The 21,685-nt window shown below is 50.3% G+C and overlaps 1 protein-coding gene across 2 annotated transcripts in view; it reads right to left on the reverse strand.

Annotated features, from left to right (window-relative positions):
• The window catches only part of SBNO2 (strawberry notch homolog 2), a 66,035-nt gene that overhangs the window by 26,771 nt on the left and 17,579 nt on the right, over positions 1-21,685 (reverse strand). Inside the window, exon 4 of one of the 2 annotated variants that reach the window (XM_087769581.1) lies at positions 17,310-17,433. In XM_087769581.1, coding sequence (XP_087625707.1) covers positions 17,310-17,433 — 124 coding nt within the window. Of the gene's footprint in view, positions 1-6,209; positions 6,685-17,309; positions 17,434-21,685 lie in introns of those variants that run through there. The other variant, XM_087769582.1, reaches the window with a different exon arrangement.

Consider the following 21,685-nt stretch of genomic DNA (forward strand, 5'->3'; position numbering starts at 1 on the left):
GTTCAAGACCAGCTCAGACTGTGTGCATCTCCACATAGACGAGTGGAAGGAAGAGGAGTGCTGAACAAGACGTCAGTCACCTCAGCTTCGTATTTGATTAAAACGATTGCTGAGGGGTGAAAAGTCCTCAGCCTAACACCCAAAGGACTCAAGTGTTTCAGTCCTGCCCAGAAGCCCACAGAGTACCAGCTACACCTGACAATGACACAGCTGTTTAATTGCAATTGATAACACAGCAATATCTGGAGGCTCTGGAAAAAATTAGTCTCCTCGTGCCAGGTTCTGCACAAACGAGGCTGCGGGGAGCAGCGGGGAAGGAGCGCTAGTGTCGTCTGGATCTGCATCTAGAGAAATCTTGGCAAATCTACCAATCCTTTTCCCAAGGGCATGCCGCAGTCCGGACAAGAAGGGAATGTGCTTCGGTGACGAAGATCGGGCTCTGCCCTTGCTCTTTTTCTGGTGCCTGTGCTGAGACGGCTTACAATTGTTTTATTTTGTGCCAACGCAGTGATGATGTTGGCTTGAGTCACGCGGACTCTAGCTCAGGAAGAGCCTTCAGTCCCCTCCCTACCATCAGTCCTTTGTCTGGTTTTCCAAATTTCAGGTGGCAAGAACCGACAGCCGAGAAGCACTGCTCACTCCACATCCTTGGCTCTGGCACAGATGACTGCCCCTTCCCCGACTCCATCACATCACCTCGGCTCTCCTTCCACATCAAATACCACTTTCAAACTTTCAAAGCAGAAAAATTTTGTCCACTCTGTACTGAAGAGCGACATGCTTTGAAACGCCAAGCTCCAGCGCACAGGTCCTGCCGGAGACGTGCCTCTGTCCCAAAGGAACATGCAGGCAGACCAACAGGTCTCTCGTGGTGCCCCGTAGGACTCTGCCAACACAAATCAGTTCTGGGGTTCTTCACAAGGGTCGGGTTTGTCAGCACACAGCCAGCTCAAGCTCTCCGCTAAGCCAGATAACCAAATGAGTGCGATAATGCCGCAGCGCGGCTGCCAGGAGAGCCGCGGCGTCTGATACGAGGAGAAATCGTTGCTCATTTCCAGTTAAGGGCCAATTTCCTACTACAAGGCAGAAAGGCAGCCAAAGATTTTTTAAAAGTCACTTAGCCCTGCCTGACATAAAATCACGAACAGCTGAGCCCGCTTGCGCTATTCCTAAGGGCTTCAGGCCAAGAGCTGGGTCAGGCTCCCCCCCGATTGCTAGCAAAAGTTATGTTTTCACAGTGTTTAAAACCATCGGGACACGTTCCCTTCCCCTTCTTCCCAGATACGTCTTGTTTGGCACCCAAGACAGTCGCTGCTCCGAAGCTGCAGGTGCTGGCAGCTGTGCGAGAGCAGCGACGCACTAAAGCGACGGCAAGCAGTAACAGATTGCAGGCATGATGTGTGAAGTTTGTATTCCTCAAAAACCATCCGGGGGGACCCAGAGGCGCAAGGAGGAAGGGCTGTTCGTTAGGCTGCGCTCCCGGGGCGGTACTGCCGTGCGGGACACCCTCCTGCCAGCACCGGGTACTTGTGCTCGCGGGCGACACCGCTGCCGCCAGCCCAGCAGCAGACGGGCAGGGTTTCCTGTGCTGCTCTTGCTCTTGATATTTCTGGGGCTATTTTAGGATTACTCAGAAACCAAGGCTTTTCAGAGACTGAAGCAGGCACCTACATTTATCACCTCAGAATTAAGTGACCTCTGGAAATGGGGCTCTGTTTCACACTCGAGAAAGCAGGAAAACACTCGGGTAAATATGGCATTTCTCGGCCTGAGCAAGCGCCTTGTGCAGCCAGCAGGAACCTGCCTGCCTACCTCCCACAGCCTTAAGCTCCTGATCTGGAGCTCTGTACGGGCAGTATAGGTGGGATTCAAGCTAACATTGTTCACGCTATTAAGTTTTTTTTTCCATTAACTCCCACCTCCCAGTCCTCTGCAGAGAGGCTTGCCGATTCCCTCGAACTGCTGTGCTGCCGAAACAAGCCATCGCCTCCCCTTGCCGTCCTCGCCACCCTTCTGCTTCTTCCTCTGGACTCAAGATCCCAAGAACAAGTGCTGCAGGAGTTCAACAGCCTCCGGACCGTCACCACGATCCACGCTCCTGTGCTACCACCCCTCTTCAGATCCAACCGGGACATGGGTAGAGCAGAGAGCACGGACATCTGGGCTTGGGGAGGCAGTTTAACAATTCACCTAACACTACTCTCTCATATTACGCCTGGTATAAAACAGTTTAGATCAATTTTGTAGCAACTCTTCTGGCCATTCGCAGACAGGAGGGAGAGAGAGACGGACAGGCAGACGGACTGCTCCTTCACCCGGCTGCTCTGGTACCTGATACGCCGGACTTACGCAGCAGCCCGAGGACCCAAAGCAGCCCGAAACTCCACTTGGGGTGTCTGACACTCCAGATACTACAGAGGGGATACATACAGACTGACAGCAAGAAGAATTGCTTTGAAGAAGTTTCTTTCAAAGCCCAGCACGAGAAGCAACAGCCATTATCTTCTCCGAGTACCCACCACAACGCAGTGACACAAACAGCTCCCGAGACGGACCTGGAACTACACCCCCCCACTCCAAACCCGCGACGGTACAAGTGCTTTGTCCACAGGCAATGAACAGCGGCTGGTTAACAGCCGGTCCCGAGACGCAGACGTGCTGCTTTTCACAGGTCCCTGGGGAGATCCTGAATGCAAAACTAAAAAAAGCACGCCTCGGGCCTGGCCACCTCGCAGGCGTCCCACGACGTCGGGCAGGCGGGAGGAAGAGCAGAAGCTTGCTCCCAACAAGCCCTCAGAGCTCAGCTCACGTGAGGAGGTACAAGAACTCGTTCCTATTCCTAACAAGCAAGGGGAGACATCGTCATCCTTGACATGAAATCTAAAAGATGAAAGGCATTTATTATAACCTGCACGCTGAGAGGAGAAGCACGTTTTTCCTCTCTCAAGGACAGGCAGGCCTGGGAGATACCATGCTACAGGCAAGAAAGAGCTAACCCTAAAGGCTGGAGTTGCAAGGCAAACCCAGCTTTGTTTAGCCAGGGGTTTTTTGGTTTTTTCTTTTCATTATGAAAAACTTCGTCACATGGATCCACTTTGGCATTTAACCGATGGCGTTTCACTTGAGGGCTTCACCACCCAGGGACAGCGGCAGCAGCATCTGAAGGAGCTGGATGGTCTCAGATCCCCAGCCGGTCTCATCGCTGAGCTATGGCGAGAGACGTCTCTGCAGGTTTTATTCGTTTGTAAACAGCACTGGCAGAAGTTGGGCCAGGAGGAAACATCTGCAAGCACACAGGCACGGCAGCAAGAAGGCTGTAGAGCAGACTAGAGCAGCCATTGCCTGTTAGGGTCCCAAAGAGAGGAAAGTGCTGGGCTGGAATAGCAGCGGGACGTGCGAGAGTGCTGCAACACAAGCCGAGACACCCCGGCAGGCACCCGCCGCCCTCCTGACCCCAGCCCCTTCGGTCCCAGTGAGGGCTCCAGCCCCACCAGCCCCACCACCGCTCCCTCTGCTCGGGCACTGGACTGAACTGGGGAGTTGGAAATCAGCCTCCAGGTCAGAGGGACGATAACAGTCCTGGAAATGACTTCAGTGAGCCCATCCTCTTGCAGTATTACGAGGTATTAGTCACAAACTTTGAAAGTCTCCCATTTGTCTTACCTAATTACATTATCTAAAGAGCACTAAAACTAGGAATCTGCTAGATCCCCACCCTGAAGAGCTTACAGTGCAACATGTAACATGCTTACATACAAAATGCAGTGTAATGGTTTAATACAAGGCCATATGATAACTGCAACCTGTGTCATTATAAACCATGCCTTGACTAATTATGCCACTGATTTATATGGAGCAAACAGGAACAGCTACCTTAGGCTCTTCAAGGGAAAGGAAGGATCATCACCTAAACCAGCGGCTCATGAAATAACAGAGGGAGCAAAAGGACTCCTTCCCCCAAGGGGATAAAGCCACTGTCAGACCCACTGATACCGGTCACAGCCGACCCCAGCCAGAAGAGACCCTCAGCCGAGCCCCAACGCGCAGCCAGAAGCAGCTGAAAAGGAGACGAAGACGTTGGGGGTAAAAGAGCTGGCCCAAGAAACCACGAAGAGAGAGGAGGGTAGAGGCGCAGCAAGCGCTGGAAAGGGGCGAGAGGCCGAGCGGAGGGAGGGCAAAGCCAGCTCCCGCATCTGGAAAGCGCTGCTCCTGCTTTTCGAATGGTCTGACGTGCTTGAGACGCTGCTCCGTGAAATCATTACAGAGAGGTCACCTGTCTCTGTCGTTGGGATGTGAAGCAAGTTATTTTGTCCCTGTTTAAGACTGATTAATAAGACTTTTAAAATTTTCTCAATGGAAAGAAGAGGTTTTTACAGTAATAGCACTTATTTTATGTTTCAGTGGAAGTCCAATTTCTGCAACAGATGGAAGTTATCCCACAAGGCAGGATCTTTATTTCAAATGCTATTCTGCAACCATTCGCTACGTAAATCTTATTTCTGGAATCAGGCTATTTGTTTTGGGGGGGTTTGGGAGGGGGTTCTGGATTTTGGTTTTTTTTTTCCCCCCTCCAATTTAGCATAGCCTGCAACCAAAATCCAGAGAGCACACCGCAGATCGGCACGGGTAGGGGAGTTTTCCCGCAGGGGGCTGGCAGACCTGCTTCACCTCCATCTCTGCAGCCTGCGGTGTCAAACGCTCCTGGGCCCCAGGACAGCGAACACCGGGCGAGACGGTAGCTCAGAGATCTCAACCCCGCGCACTGCGTCTCACGGCACGGACTTTTCCCAGTTTCTCCCGTTAAAGAAGGACAGACACGAACAGAGACCTTGAAGCCTGCTGCGAAAACACGGTTCAGAACTGACTGCTCGAGCCAGAGACGAAGTTTACAGAAGCCCGCTATAAAATGGTGAGAGGGCGATTCTCTTGCAGCGGGGTGACCGCTTCACCGAGAATTTTGTAAGGGGTCAAGAGCCAGCCGATGCAGAGGCTACGCACGGCTGCTGGCTGGGGGTCTCACCAGCGTGTTCTTTTTCACACTGAGGTTGAAATAACATAACCATACTGGAACAGGAGACAGAGGATCACAAATCATCGTCCGGTCTTCATATCAGAAGATGCTCTAGTGAGTAACTTGATAAATCAGTGATAATCATTTGCGGGACTTCAAAACTGCGAGGGCACATGAATCGCCAGCTGACGCTACTATGGCACACTATTTCTATCATTATCCCAAAACAGAAAAGTTATCAAACCCAAGAATTAACTTGTCAGAAAAGATCAGAAAAAAATCAGGGTAAAACAACCCAAACACTTAACCTCTTTCTCCCAGCCACTGGAAACAGCTCGGTTCCTTTAGCCAAAACAAAGTCTTTGTTAAAAATAATGAAAGAACAGGTGAAGTCTAAATACAGAAGGAGCATGCATCCGAAAAATATTTTTGGCCATCAAGTCATCAATATAAATGGTTTATTTGCTCACAATCCAGACAGAGAAGAAACAAATACTCCTTCTGCACAGCAACTATCGATTACTCTGCTACATAGCACACAGTTGACAGGGTTTTATTTTTTTAAAAAATATGTATACATACAGGCACACACAAACATACATACATGCACAAAGCTGCACTGCCAGACGAGAAAGATTTGCTGCCTTGAAAATCACAGATTAAGAAAATTATGTTTCAGGAAAGACAGAATCAAGAACTAACAGCTGCAATGTAAGCAGTCAATCACTAAAAGAAAATCTTTTAGCTGCCAAAACCCAAAGTCTTTCTACATATGGGGCAATAAACTTGCAGTCTTAAGGGTTCCGTGCTCTGGCTGGCAAGCTGTTTCCTTGCTTTTCTGTACCCGGCATCTGGTTTAAAAATAAAACTCCTGAAAGCTACCACGACTACATAAACACACCGATCAATTCTCCACGCAGCTCCTCTTCCTCCGAGCCTCACAGCTAGCGACCAAGTTCTAACCGACAGGAACAGTCCCCAAGTACCACACGTTTCAGCAAAATACAAATCACAGCTTCAGCACAGTAAATCTGCTCCCACTGCCTTGCGTCAAGAGTCGTCGCCCCTAAACCTCTGCTGCCGCTGCAAAAATTACGGGGGACACGCGAGCCCGGGGAGCAGCCGGAGCCGGCTACCCTCGCAAGCAAAGCACACCGGGAATTCCACGGAGGAGAAAAAAAGAAAAATCAGGCATTACCTTGTAGAGAGATGGGAACTTTAGCCAGAACTGCATTTGGGACATTTTAAAACTGCATTCAGTTTGCTGCCGGCAGAGCAGGACGTGGACGAAGCAGTAAGGTGAGATGGTTCAGTATATAATGGAGAAAGGTCTTCATTCATGACCGCGACAGCAGCGACAGCCAGGAAGAGAGCTCATCAAGGGTTTTTAAAAATTAACATGCAGAAGAACGGAGTGAAAATGGAGGAAAAAAGGACAGCCATACAGCGCGGCTGTCCTAAGCCTGTGGAAATTTGCATACAGCGTTTAGTCATGAAGGAGAGTGCTCTTACTTCCTCTAAGTACAAGGGCTGACTTTCAGGAAATGATGCCTGCTTGGTAAGTCAGTGAAATTACTGGCAGCGCGATGAGAATTACTGTATGTGGTGTAATTCAACCACAGATACACTGTAAACAAAGCCGCGCTGCGCGGCGGCGTGGCCAGGCGCGGGGCAGGAGAGGTCGGGGCAGGAGCCCGGCTCCCCTGGGCTCGTCCCCCCGGCCGCCACAGAAAACACCAGCGTGCCCCCCGCGGCAGCCCCTGCCCCCCCATTTCAGGGGCTCAGATGAAGTAATCAGACTGAAAAAGATTATGAAAAGTATTCCCAGCTTCCCCCCCCCAAGAGCCATGTGCTTTCTTTGTCTTCGGCATCTGCCCCACCCCAAATATTGCAATTAGAGAATAAAACGAGTAGCCATTTTCTTAACTTTCTTTTTTAGATCGTTGTGATTTTTCCAGGTCCAGGAACATTGCCTTCTTTTTCCAAGGCCTTCCCTTTTGACTTTAGTTAACAGTTTTGGTAACAGAAATAAGCAACGTTTCTGGCGAGGAAGAGAAAAAGGCACAAAAAAGAGACATCTGAAAGGGATTCAGCCATCGTAAGCTTAAGGAAAGTCTGCTCCAACACAGCCCCAGGCTGAAGGAGAAGTGAATTTGCCAGAGTACCCACCGCCCTGCAGAGAAACCATGAGATTTTTTCTGTTTGCTTTGGGTGCAAGAGGTTCCTGTTTGCTTCGCCCTGGCCCAGCCGGCAGCGCAGGCGCCAGGCTCTGGCCGCGGGGTTAGTCCCCCCACCGGCTGCTGCGGCTCAGAGCCGGGCTGGACGCCGCACCGCGCCGTGTCCGGGAGTGCGGCTTCGGCAAGGCTCGCTGCGAAGGCTCTGGGGCAGCTGTGCCGCCAGGAGGGCAGGGAGAGGGACCCAGCCTGGCCAGGGAAGCCGGCAGAGCAGGAACCCAGCAGCGCAGCTGCAGATGCCGAGGAGCGGGAGGGGAACGCTGGCTGCAGAGCTCTCCGGTCCTGCTCCGAGTCTTTCCATGCAACCATGGCACGGCTTCAAGTGAAACGCAGCTCGTCGCTGTTCTGTGTTAGAGCTGGCGCTCGGTGCCTGCTGTCATCGCTGATGCAAGTGCTCCTGGGGCCTTGTGCCGAGAACTGCTGGAAAATCCCGCGTTGCGAGGCACTTCTCAAAAACCAAAACTTTGGAGTGACAGCAGACAGCAAAGCCCCTACCAGGCTTGCAAGAGATGAGAGCGGAAAATGAGGTGCTCTCCAACCCCTCCGAGAACCAGGGGAGACAAGCCAGAGGGGGTAGTTTTGCTTTATGACATGGGATGAGGAGGGAGGACCGGTCCCTGCAAGAAAGGCACGCTGGGTCCCGGGGCTGGAAAACCACCCGCAGGTGGCAAACCCGCAACGGGGCTCATTTCCAAGGGCAGCCGAGCACACGGCACAGCCAACTGCAGCACAGCAGTTCCACGGGGATTAATACATTAATAGCCTGTCATAACGAGGATCCACGTTCCGTCATGCAAGACACCTAGTCCAGAAGAGTTTTTTCAACAAGCAAATGGGAAGGAAAAACGCCTTTCCCCAGGCAGTCAGGCTGCAGCCAGGGATGCTGGTGCCGCGGTCAGAGAAAGCGAGGAAAGGGCAGCCCCGGCAGCCGGCGCGCCGGGGGGAGCGGGAGCATCGCTGCTGGGCTCCTGCTGTCAGAGCACGTTGCAGCGCCCGGGGAAGGCTGCGGGCAGCAGCTACCCGAGCGCTGCTACAGCAGAGGCCTTCTGCAGGAACTGCGGTGAAAATGAAGCGTTTGGTTTCTGTGGGCAGCTGCTCTGGGGTGGAGAAAGGCAGTGGGTTTTCACTGCTGCTTTTATCTGAATTTGATTGTATTTAATTAGCTGGTAGTGCCCTGGAGCTTGGGATAGGTGCATTAATGATACATTTGAAGTGAATAAATACATTTTTTAAATGTCTTAATTAGTGACTTGCTGGTGACTGGCTTGCTGCGTGACCTTGATTAAACCACCAACTCTTGCCAGAGACTACCAAGGTCTTGCTATTTATGCGACCTTTAAAAAAGCAGGTGGTTTATTTCCTCTTCCTTTCCTGTTAGTGGACAAATGGGGCAAAATGTAGGCAACAAAACTGGACCGCCAAAAGGAAGCAAGACGTAGGACATTGTTATAGATAACCAGGACTGCTAAATTGATTTTGCACGACCACAGTAATATAATCACAGCAGATAAGATAACCCACTGAGAAACCGCCACCTGGAATTTTAACAACCTGTCCTAGGGGAGAAGGCATGCCACAGCATTTCTGCTCTCCACAACTAATTCATGAACACGCACGCTGACGGACAGGGACAGGAAAGCAGAATTATTCCCGCATTCGCGTTAATTTGACTTACCGTCTTCCAGCAAGAACTGAAACGTACAACCCAGTTAGTTACTTTGCCGGGTAACCTTCACAGCGTCCTCTGCCACCTCCTAACCACGGACCCGCAGGGCACCGTCCTCAACGCCCTGATGGTTTCTTGAAAGCATGTGCTGAACTTCTAGGAAAGCACGACACAAATCGATGTAGACCAACACACCTGTACAGGAGACCTGCAGCTCATCACCCTCACGCAACCAAAGAGTTCGGGACTACATTTCCTGAAATACTTAGCTGCCAAAAGACGGGATATTCAGACGGGTGCAAGCACGCTCTGGGCTTGGCTTCCCGACCCAGTGAGACACTTGTGAAGAAAGCCATCAGGCCCCCGAATGTCTCTGCAGGCCAAGCTGCTGGGTACCCGTCCCACGCAGACGGGCAGCCGCACGCGCGGCAGCGACTCGGATACATAATCGGATCACAGCAACGTGCCTGGGAAAAACAAGCCTAAGAGTAGCCGAAGGGTGGAAGAGGACCGAATATCTGCGCATGCAGTTTGTCCTAACAGAGCTGGGTTTTCTTCAGAGGGATGAAAGATGGGAGAGGATGTATTGTACAGACCGTGCCTTGCTTTTCCTGTTCCCATGACACGAGTGGTTTCACCCAGCTGGGTGCGAGGCTTTGCTTTGCATTTTGGCTGTTTCGAGAAGCAAGAGCCATTCCTGCCGCGCACGGGGCAGCCTCTGCTTTAGTTTCAAAAGCGAGCGAGAGGAAGCAAGGTGCGTGGTGAGCGACTGCGCTGAGAGGCTTTGACAAGTTGAGACCACAAATGGTTTATTTTTAAAACAGACATTAAACAAGGATAACAAAGCAGCTGGTACGTATTTTACAACCAGAGCTGAAATTCAGTGTGTGTGAGGGGGGTGTTCGGATCAGCAAGCCCTGCCAGCACATGGCTCCCTTGAGGACTGGGAATTTGGAAGGCAATTTCTGCTTGTTCAGGAACGGGGAGAGGACCGAGGCAGCCTGCTGCCGAGCAAGCGCAGAGGGGATCTCCCATGCTGGTGGGAGCGCAGAGAGCCTTAAATAAGGAGAAAGCAGGAAAACTTGTGAAGCACAAAGGAAAGCCAGCAAGAGCGGTAACTCTTGCAGGCGATCCTGAAAGCTGGAGGAGACCAGCGCGGGGCAGCAGGCAGCGAGATGCTGCGACTCGGGGAGTAACAAACCTGAGGCCAGGGAAAGAAAAGCGACTGAAGAAGGTGCTCGTGCCAGGGGCAGTATCTCTCGGGGGACCGCTGGGGCAGGAGCACTGGTGTTCTGAGCGCATTAGGGATCAGGACACGCAGTGACCGCCAGCAGAACTGGAGACGGGGAAACTCACTCGATCAGACTGACTCAGACCAATTCTGCTTTGAATTAAAGGATCTATTTTAAAACATCTCCCAGTGGTCTGCTATTAAATTATATTACCGGCATTTTTTAAGAGCACTCTGTGTTTCAGACCAGCATTTTTCCCGCTTTTGTTAGCTTTATGAAGGGGAGGAGGCAGAACAGTGCCTGCCAAGAACTCCAGCAGGCAGGTCTCCATCGCCTCCTCTCCTGCCCGGAGGTGGGCATCGCTGTTTGAAGGCAGCAACGCAGATGAAAACTAACAAGTCTGGAAGAGGGGAGATGCCAGAGCCCTCCAGGCCCTCGTACCCCCTCCCTAGGGCCACGGGCGCCTTGGCTGGCTCCTGCAACCCGCAGCCAAGCACAACTGACAACAAATTATGCCTCAAAAGCAGAATTACTCTCACTTAACCACAGGTATCTCCACCTGAGATAGTCCCAAGAGCTCCTCTTATACATGGAAGGGAAAGATTACTCCTAAAGCACGGTTCATCCAACCAAAAGGAGACGTTGCTTTAGAACGTCAGCTGCATCCCAGATGTGTCCCCTCCGCCTCAGTAACCAGCTCAGGGTGGCTAAAGCAGACGATCAGAGCAAACCGAGCACTCGGTCGGTGAATCCTGCGCTGGTGTCCGAGCCCTGCAGTTCAGGAAAGGGCTGCAGCACCCGCATGCACCTGCCCGGTCCGGCCCTTCGCTGGGAACCCAGCGCACGGGCACTGCCCAGCTACTGGCGTGCCTGCTTCCAGCACAGCTCACCTCCACGCAGCTCACAACCGCAGCAGCCAAACCCTTGACACGTGTCGACAGCCCAGGCCGATGCCGCTGTCTCCTCGCAGACCGACAGCAATACTTGCTCAGCTCCGAGTTGGGAGCTCAGGTGGGTGCGTGGCCCTGTTATTTGGTGGATCATTTCAGAGTGCGTTCTCTGACATATCGCCACCCAGGCATCCTACATGCGGTGAGCCACGGCGAGGCAGGAGCCCACGCCGAGAGCAGAGCAGTGGCAGACACGCAAATACCGCACTCGCGGCCATCCTGCCGCGGCGCGCATGCCATCATCACGAACACAATTTCACCGTACTTACTGTAACTAGGTCAGAGGAGCCGTTATAATCACACCCTTCATTTTTCTAAACCAAGGCCTGAAGTAAGCGTCAGGCATCTCACCGAAAGTGCTTTTAAAGTGTAATTAAGTCAGGCAAAACCCCAACCCTGGAGTGCAAAAACAAAGACATGAACATGTAAAGCAACTTGTTCGTAAAATGCTTCAAAGGCACCAGAGCCAGTTAATTGTCTTCAAATTGATTTTAATAACTGTATTCCCTGTAGACATAACTCCAGGACAGCGATAGGAAGTTCCAGGATGTTTCTTATTCCAGGAAACTCTTCATTTCAGTCAGAACCAAGTCTTTCATATAATTTAATAACTGTTACATTGATTTCTCTTAAATCACCACAGCTCTGTGCACTGAAGCACTTTTAAAAATTAATACTTTTTTTAAAAGTAGGTTAATTTCTCCCCCCCACCTTTAACAAGAAAGATTAATAGGAGACTGCAAGGGGCTGGTAGCGAAAAGAGGGCTGGTTTATGATTAACACGTGTGGTCAAGAGCCCCCACACACCACAGGCAGATCAAACAAGGCTGTAACTGCATCTTTACAGCATCACTGCAAACGACTCTGCCCGAGAGCAGCCAATTCCTCCCTGCCCCCACAAGCTCCATCAGTCTGGACTGACCTCCTTCCTCCGCCCAAGCACAACTCAAACCTTAGGAAGGGTGCCCGAGTCCCCTGCCACAGCACCGACACGCAGAGGGGCTTCACAGAGAGGCGGCGCTGCCGCAGGGGCCCCTGCACGCCCGCCGCGTCCACGCCTGCCGCGCTCAACAGGACCCGCTCGCCCTCGCTGCAGAGGGACCGGGGTTGTTTCTCAGTGCGACTTACGGCAAAGGAAGTCAGCAGAGGAGGCTTCTGTGCGTTCGGAAAAGTCCTGTTCTGGATAACCACAAGGAGAAGTCAAATGAAGTTAAGCACGGGGAAACACAGATTGACTACCAGAAACAGGCAGGATCATTTTAGATGACAAAAGGGAGGAGGAAACGGGCAGAGTCCTGTGCTTTCAGTAATTCTAAACAGGAGAGAACAGTGAAGTTTAAAGAAAAATCTGTGGTGGAGCAGCAAGTATCTAAGTGACAGGTACGCTTTTCTAGAACAGGCTGCTCTGCTTTTGTGGTAAGGCTCTGGGGACAGACTGCAGCCCAACGCACGCCCCTGCTGAGGGGCAGCAGATGCCAAAGCATAAGTTAAAACCTCCTGGATTTAGTGTTTTGTTGTGGCAGTTAACAGCTCTTACCATCAGGGACACAAGATAGCATTGGTACGATAAAAACGCCCTTGCAGCAGAATTACCGCGCCCAAGCGCTGGGTTCCAACTCACCAGCGCCCAAGGCTGGAAGAGCCAACAGCAGAAAGGGAGGGAAGCAATGGAAACCAAAACCTGCTTCTCTTCAGGACTTTGGTTTCTAAGGACACGTGCGCAGTCAGTAGACTTTTTACGTGAGGAGACGACCCCACAGGGCCCGGGCGAGACTTTTTTGGCTTAAGACAACAGTTCCCAAGATCAAGAAATGCTATCGGACCCCAATATGGCCTCATATAACTATTTTCTAAACCTCAGTTTAAGCCACTTGTTTATATAAAGAATGCCAATAGACCGGCAAGGATGAATCACCCAACAGCAAGCCAAAAAACAAAAATATTGTGGAGGAAATAAGTTCGAGTTCACATTAGGCTGTTCTGACCACGCAAATGAAGCACCTTTTCCAACATGCAGAAGGCGTTCGGCGAGGCTGCTGCGATACACGCAGAAATCGCTCTCCACCAGACCCGAGTGGCAGCAGTGAATGATTCAACTAAAAAAGAAATTCCCAGAGCAATTAAGAAATGTGGCAACTCCCACTCGGGGCATCCTCGGGCCAGCAAAGGTTTTACACTCTGCAGGTCCAGCTGAGGACCTCCGAAACAAAATATGGACAGAAGACGGGGGGATCAAATGCCAGTGCTGGAGGGAAGCGCGTCAGCCTTCGACTCTCCGAACCCTCGAGTCCCCCAAACCCTAGGGCACATGAACAATCCTCCCATCATCGCCACCAACAGAAAGCGTTTGCTACACAAATACCTCAGAATCATTAGTCATTTGCTCGTTAGACCTTTTAAATCCATTTTCAGTATTCCTGGAAAACTCTTTTAAGGAGACAAACTGCCTACAGGCCACGCAGCCCGAGGCCAGGCTGGAGCCCCGCTGCAGCCCAGAAGGGCTGCGGGTCCCCTTTGGGGAGGCGGCGTTCACCGGCTCGCTGTCAGATCACACACGGGGATGACAAAGCTTCGCTCCAGACCAGAGACGGCACCTCCATCTCCTGCCTCTGCCCCCCAGGACGGCATGCAGGAGCCAAGCGCTGGCAGGCTGCCGAGGTACGCAACGGGCTGTAACCCAAGGGGACGGCAAGCTCTCCTGCACCACTGAACTGTCACAGATGGGATTTTGGTATCTGAGCAAAGACAAGAGAACGGTCTGTATCCATGCATGAAGGCAGCACAAGTTCTCACAGAAGCACCCAAGCTACCTTGTCTGCCCAGCCACCACAGATTTAACCGAGAATCTCTTACCAAAGCATGCAGCAAACTCCTCATGTTCTCTCTTTGGTTTCACTCCTCTGTCGGGCATGGTCGTAACAGCACAAAGTTTAGCGGGACTTGCCACTCCCACCACCGCACTAGGCAAGTTTGGAAAAGATAGGTACTTTCCTATACAGTCACCTGGAAAGATGTAACCACCCAGGCGGCTCCCACACCTTCTCAATGGCATGTTTCAGCTTCCCAGGCAGATTGTTAATATTTAACAGTTTGGCATCTGGGACAGCAAGAAATCAGTAAAGTGGAAAATATTGCCGAAGCAAGGGATGGAAAAGCTCCAGGATGCTCCCGGGTGACTCTGGACTGATGGCACTGCCTCCAGTTAAGTGCCTGCTGCTCTACCAGATCCAGGCTCTAATTCTGGCTCCTGTGAACAAATCATCAGCTTTTCTCTGGATGAGCAATGACGAGTAGTTTAGAAAGCCCTAGATTTTATCAATGGATTTCCACGTTAGGGCTTATTGCGCTCTAATATGCGAGAGCACTAGGAGCAAACCATGCGGAAAGCTCAAAGAAGTCAGGAGCCGCGCAGTGTTCAGAAAGGCTGACCCGGCCCCGTCCTTCAGCAGAACAAGCCGTTGGGGCTGGAGGATGGCTAAAGGCTGAAGGGCCTCCTCGAGAGACAGGAGAGCACTGCCGCTAATGTTATTTCACATGAATGGGCACGGTCACACCAGACACCCAGCCAGCGCCGTCCGTCTGCCCCGTGGCAGCTCTAGACAGACACCACCACCCTCTGAGGCACGAGCTCAATCGGATCAGTTTCAGATTGGAAAACAAAGCTCTAAAAAAGGTCTTATTCAGTGTTTCTCAGTTTCAGAGCACACGGGGTGACACATCAGTGCCCTGGGTTATCTGTGGGAATCTCCAGAAAGCCCCAAGCAGTAATGCTCAGTGCACAGACCTACAGACAACCACTAAACAGGACAGAAAAGCAGCCGTAAAAATGCTCTGTTCCTCGTGGGAACATACACAGCACTACCCGCTATTATGTGGTACAATACCTGAGTAAAAGAACTGGCTTGGCTGTGTTAGATTCAGAGATGGACAAGTTATTGTTTCTATACTTGAAGCAGAAGAACACTCGCAAGCACGCTGTAATAGGTGCGGTCCTCACAACAGTTGGCTTGGAAAGAAAGGGTCCAAGCAAAAGCGTAAATGCCTACCATCACCTCGCTCCCGTCTGTCACTGCCTCTCCAAAAGGATGAGAGTGGCACAAGAATCGTTTCTTGTTCTGGAAATCATTTGAGGTCAGCTATGTCTGGTTTGTCTCAGAGCCCTCCTGCTCTTTTATCACCCAGGCGACACAAAGCAGCACCTCCTTTTCACAAAGAAACTCCAAAAATCTGCTCTTCCAAGCTGGCCGAGATCAATTTCCGTGATGTAGCAGGGGAAGGAAGCTGATCGACCACTTAGATACTAGAAAATATGTAAGTTAAAGAAATAATTAAACCCTTTTCCCGTTAAACCCATCAGCCAAACTACACCAGACCTGCAACCTGAGACCTGTGGAGAGGACCCCTCTCCCTCTTCCCATCGCAGCCTGTTAAATGGCTTCCACAAGTTGATGAGATCACATTTCTGTCTCATTCCTCCCGCAATTAATTCTGCAGGAGGCAAAGATCAATGCTATTACGATTCATTTACTTATCTGGTTTTATCCAGTTAGGAGACTGGTCAACAGCTACTAGTGAGGCACCAGATCCGCTGCGTCGGGTGAGTCACTAACGTGAGGCACCCCCAGCAGCTCTGCTCAGAGGGTTGAATTTGGGCTAGCACACCAGTGGCTCACCTCAAAAGGCACAAATCCCCAGCACATGTAAATCCAAACCTGCAGAAATCAGAGCCGCAAGGAGGTTCAAAACCTCCCTTTAGCCATGCCAAGAAAATAAAAGCACAATTAGGGGGCATTAACACACTCCCCTCAAGAAGAGGGGAAATGCATCAATTTGCTGATGCGTCAATTAATGAATCATCCAGGAAGAAGAGACAGATCACGAAGGAAAAAGTTTCTGTTTACACGTGTCTTGACATTCAGCAGTTACTGAAAATAAAATACATTCAAAAGCACGCAAGAGCTTACTGGGGCCTGCTGAAGTATTTCTTGCGTGTCAAAGCACGACGCCAGCGTGAAGTACATCCATACCGCCCCAGCGTGTCCTCGTGCCTCCCTTGCGCTGCTTTCAGCAACTTCAGGCTACACTGTAAGGGCACGCTTAGAATTAATAGTGAAACACCTAGAAAGGTCAATCTTCACCTGAACACAGAAGAGGGGAAAACAACAAGCTCTGCTCCATCCGACACAACACCCAAACAGTTCCCCTGTGCTCATCTGTGACACCGAGGCACAAACCTGAAGCAGACACCCGTGATGTTCAGATTAGCTAGTTCCCACACTCAGAGGAAGCTTGGCTCTGCTGGTAAGCTTCTTCGTGACCAGAAAAAAACAATACTTTTAGTGAAACAAGTTTAACTTACGGATAACGTAGATGAAGATTTTGAAGAGAGCCCCTGATTTTGCACACCTTAAAGGTTCCTTTGAGACCCTCCAAGCACCCCTGAGGCCTGAAGGTCCAATCTATCACCAACTGATGAGCCCCCAACCAACCCGTTAGTCAGGTCTCATTAGAAGACCTTAAGCATACTAAATAAAAAAAAATATCAACCACTAATTTCTAATATAAGCTCCCTGTAGCATCGTCTAACCGAAAAAGCTATTCTGCGCACGGCCAGTGCAACATTTCAAAACCGCCGTGGAAAGAGCTCCTTCCCACCCCGAGAGATCCCCGAGGTGAGGACGGCCCCGAGAGACGCCGAACGAACCAGGGTGACTATTCATTCCTCCCACTCTTCAGCTCTGCAAACAATGAACCGGCTCCAATCTCAGCCTGCTAGACACCGAGTTGATGTAATCCCTAAATAATCACTATTCAGGAATCCACCACTTGTAATCGGTGAGAAAGCACATGCAACGTGCGTGAGAGTGTTTCAGGAGGCAAATGACTTAACTGTCTGAAGCACATTCCAATTCATGCTTCCCTATACCCTCCTGCAAACGGGATTCTCCCATGCGCTTTCAGTGTTTACGTTAAACATCACTTTAAAAGACAGAAGCGATTTTACCACAGATAAGCTCCTACCAAGCCAACGGAGAGCTTCTGAATTGCTGTTGTCAGAGAAGCTGTCCCAATTGCACACAATTCCCATCAGGTGCTAGATGAATTTAAGCTCTTGCCCGTCTCTTCCTTTCCCCTCAATAAGGCAATACTGAAAAATAAACCCCATCACCATAAAGCACCGTTCTCCCCCAAAGCCATCAGTAGCTATGTACTTACCTGAGGAAAATCACCATTTTTTGGTAAGAAGTCAGTGAGGTCCACAGATGCATAGTTTGTATCCAAGAAATGTGGTCTGCTGATGGAATTCATATAAAAATCGTGAGGGGAATTAAAATATTGCCTGTAAGGAAATGGGAAAAGCAGTTATTTCCTGTCAGTCCTGAGTGTTTCTCAGGTTGCTTCAGACTCCATCAGCAGCAGTGAAGTTGCAACTATGGGCTGACACATACAGGGATTGATATTTTAAAAAGCTGGGTTTATCCAGAAGAGTTATCTAGGCAAAATAATACAGCCACAAGTTATATCCTACTTCCCAGACTCAGTAGCGTAAGAGTCTGGAAAGCCTCATTAATAATTCAATTCTTGGCAATTTGTGTAAACTGGGAAGGACTTAACAGATAAAGAGGTTCTGCAGGACTAAATAATATTTCAGTCCTGACAACAAAGCAAAATTAAGCCTCTGCGACGTCCCAGTGCCAAGCGTTTGACGGGTGGGGTGGAACCCGACCATCTCATCACATAAGGACAAGCATCAAGTTTCACAGAAATATCACACCTGAACGCTACTTCGGGCCATAAAACCGAAACAGCCCTGCAAACTAGCACAGGCAGAAAGAGAACACCCCCCTTCGCACACCCTTGACGGGGAGGATTACCCGTCACAGACCTTAACTTAAAGACAGATAAAAATGGAGGAGTTAGGGACATGCAACCCTAGACAGAGCTATTAGCCCAGACAGAGATGAATTATGGATGTCACCCATCCTACCTAGTTACAAAGCAAGATCTCTGCTGAACTAACAAGTGGAAAAAGCCACGGTCTGACTGCTCCCTCCTGGGTAGGGCACATGCCAGCGCCTCCTCCTGCCTCCCTTCCCGCCGCACCGGCTGCCTCCGGGCAGAGAGGAGGCAAGAACTGCGGCGGAGCAGACGATTCCCTTCCTCCTGCCCAGGAGAAGCCCCTGGTCTGCCTTACACGGCCGTTTTCTGGTTTTGCTATTACACACGCAAGCCTTTTCCCTCTCCTGCAGGAGCAAGGAATGTGCTTCGTAATCTTTCCCGTAAGGGCTGTGCACTCACGCTGCTTGGGCAATCGCCACCCAACACGTTTGCATGCTGGAACCACTAAAATGTTTCACCCCATCTGACTGGTTTCCTCTTGTGGCAAGTTGTACGTTCTTCGTAATGCCAGGGTTACAGAACCCACAGCAATAAACTTTAACAAGGCACTGGGGGGGGAGGGAGAAACAAAATTTAAAAAGAAACACTACCCAGGAGCAGAGCTGGGGAATGACTGCACTGCCAAAGTATTATTAAGCAATTAAAATGCCATGTGTGGCTCGCAGCTCATTAATACACCATGCTTAACATTTACATATGTATTTATGTGCAAACACAGTTATCTCGCTCTGCTAAATACATTTTTCCTGCTCTTTTTTCCATCATTAAAGATCATACCCTCAGAAAGGAACAGCTCCCCCTCCTCCCTTTTCCTTTTTTCCTTCTTTTCAGTGCTGCCAGCGCTGTACCTGCTGCGGAGACGCAGGGGACGCCCAGCCCCGGGCGAATGCAGAGGGGTGGATTCACACACCTGCACATCACCGCTCTGACAATCCAGCACCGACTCTTGGCTCTTCCTAATCTATCCAGGCAAATTAAAATCCGTGCATAAATTCCGGGAATTAACGTTATTCACACACATGGAAAGGCTTGTTTAAATTGCTTTGAAGTTGAAACCGCTGTGGTCTCACCGTCTCTCTTGCATGAGGACAGAGCTTGGCCAGCGCTAACGAACTATGCAGGGAAGGGGAAAACTCTTTTTACCGGAAAAGTGAACACCGCCTCCTATTTCACCAGCACCTCGTGGGTCTGGACAAGAGTCAGTTAAGGTAACGGGAAGGAGACCAAGACAGCCCCAGCCTCCCTGGCCTGGACCGCTTTGGCATGTTATTTTCCTTCCCTTAATCTTGGTTTTCAAATCGGTGAATGTGAGATGCACTTTCTTCTTGCAGTCTGAAATAAGAGCCAACAGCAACTCAGTGCACTGCTTTGAGATCCTCTTCAGAAAGCCACCAAGCATGCAGCGCTTGCCAAAGCCCTTTTAGTACCTTCGGTGCTGTACTTTACCTCTTTTTCAATAAGAACTTAAAGATATTCACCCTCATTTGAAGAGCTGGCATAAAGCCACTGACAAGTTAGCTCGAATTAAACTGAAAAAAAAAAAAAAAAAGCGTTAACTGGAAGAGTCAAGTACGCGAACCTTGCCGTATTGCCAAAGCAAAGGTGTGAAAACAGCCTGATAGCAAGATCGCCCTGTACATACCTGCTCACCCTCTCCAGGACTTAGTTACCAGTAAACTGCTCCATGGAAGCTACTCTGGGTCAAGAGCTTCCCCTCAGAGGCCGAGGGTGTTCACTGGATAACTAAAACTTGTTTTAGAAAGAAAATTTATACTGGATTTAATCACACTGGATTTACAAAAGACTGCCCATTTGCACTCATATCCTCAGATCTGATGTTGAGCTGCAGCACTAAAGAAGGAACCGGGTGTCCTGGACAACAGAAAACACCGCCCGCCTCCATCGACTCCAACACTGCGAGTCCACGTCCTGCCATGGAGACACTCGCCCGCGAAGAGCCAGGCTCCAGCTAACCCGGCCCATCCCAGAGCTAAACCCCCTCTGATCGAACTGGGAAGACAGCCAGGGACACGCACGGTTGAGGTCCACCCAGCGGCTGTGCGCAAGAGCTACACCGGTCCCTTTCGGGCCACGGATTCACTTCAACCATTGAGGTTGGCTCTTGAAGCAAGCAAGGCCCTACATCAATTACTAACCTCATAATAATTAAATACATGTGCTTATCATTTAGTCAGTGAAACTTCTCTCTTCAGCACCAAGATCAGAGTTTAAAGAGTTAATGCTAGGGAGCTTGGAGTCATCTTATTTTGCTTCTTTTGGCTGCAGAAAATCAAGTGTCCATCTTGTTGATGAATAAAACCAGACCCTTTTAACCCAAATGACTAAACACATTTAGTTGTTAGGTTCTTACAGAAATTATTCTGCACTAAAGTGAAGCTTAGTCCAGAGAAGCCTGCGCTCTTCAGACAGAAGAGGCTGCACTGGCTCCAACCAGCCCCTCAGAGGAGGAACGCTCCACTGCAACTCGGCCAGCATCAATGCCGCCGTGCTTTGCGGAAAGGTAGTCCCCCCAGTGAAACCACACAGACAAAAGGGAAGGAATGCTGGTCTCCCGCTTCTGTTGGAACCCTGTTTCACCGAAGAGAAAGGGAATCTGGCTGAAGAGCTCAGTTTGAAGAAATCAGCATTTCCTTGTGTGAAGAGGAGGTTACGTGTGCTGACCCAGGACCTGTCCTTCAACAGGTCCCAGTTAAGAAAAATAAGCATCTGCTCCCTGCCCCACAAGCAAAATGAGCCAATAAAGCCCAGCCCAAAACTTCAGCTGTTATGAAAAGGAACATTTAGCAATCTAACACGAGGGACAATTTCCTGCAGGAAAACATGAAGGAAAGTCCATGAAGATGTGCAACGTCCAGAACCCAACAAGCGCCAACGGTCTTACTGCAGGGATGGTTCCTACCCTTCTTAAGGAATAAAGCAGCTGGCCCAGAGAAATTCTTTCATCCCTGATCCCTGGGATATTATGAGCTGGGTGGGGAGCATCTTTGGATCATATCAAGTTCAGACAATTGCTTTAAAGAGCAAGACTGCTTTTTTTGCTGCCACCCACTCTAAACATAGCAGCAGTGGAACAGTTTGGTACAGGGCAAACCTGAGCTGACATCTGACTCACCCAAATCATTTGATGTCAGTCCAGCCAGCGGGTCTCAGGGCAGGGCTATTTCACTTACTCCAACAGAATGTCGTTGGGTGGGGTTTTTTGTTGGGTTGCTTTGGTTTGTTGGGTTTGGGGTTTTTTTTTTTTAAGAATTTGATAATTTCCTTCAGTTTTCCTGAAGCTCAGGACTTTCAACAGCTGGACCTAGAGGAACACACTGCGGACAGGCTTTTGCAGGAATCCGCATCTCGGAGGTGAGCAGTGCAATGCACTTCCCTCCCAGGAGACGGGTCTCCATGCTTCGACAGCTGAAGCTTGCTGTAACACCACTTCCTTAGACTACTGCCGTATTGCGCCTGCCTTGCATGCCCCATACCAGCTGCTCATCAATGCATCCGATGCATCTGAAGCCCTTCTGGGGCCATGCTGCAATTTCACTGGAGACCTCCTGTGTGTGTTTTGGCCAGACGTTACGCTCTGATGGTATAGCCCTCCATTCAGAGACACAAACTCCACATCTCGGGCCAGCAGAAGATCAGAGACGAGCTGGCGAGGTCACAGGCTGCCTCGGCAT

Source organism: Nipponia nippon, unplaced genomic scaffold (genome assembly GCF_047370975.1).
Source record: "Nipponia nippon isolate SJK-2023a ecotype South Korea unplaced genomic scaffold, ASM4737097v1 scaffold_31, whole genome shotgun sequence".
NCBI classification, from domain to species: Eukaryota; Metazoa; Chordata; class Aves; order Pelecaniformes; family Threskiornithidae; genus Nipponia; species Nipponia nippon.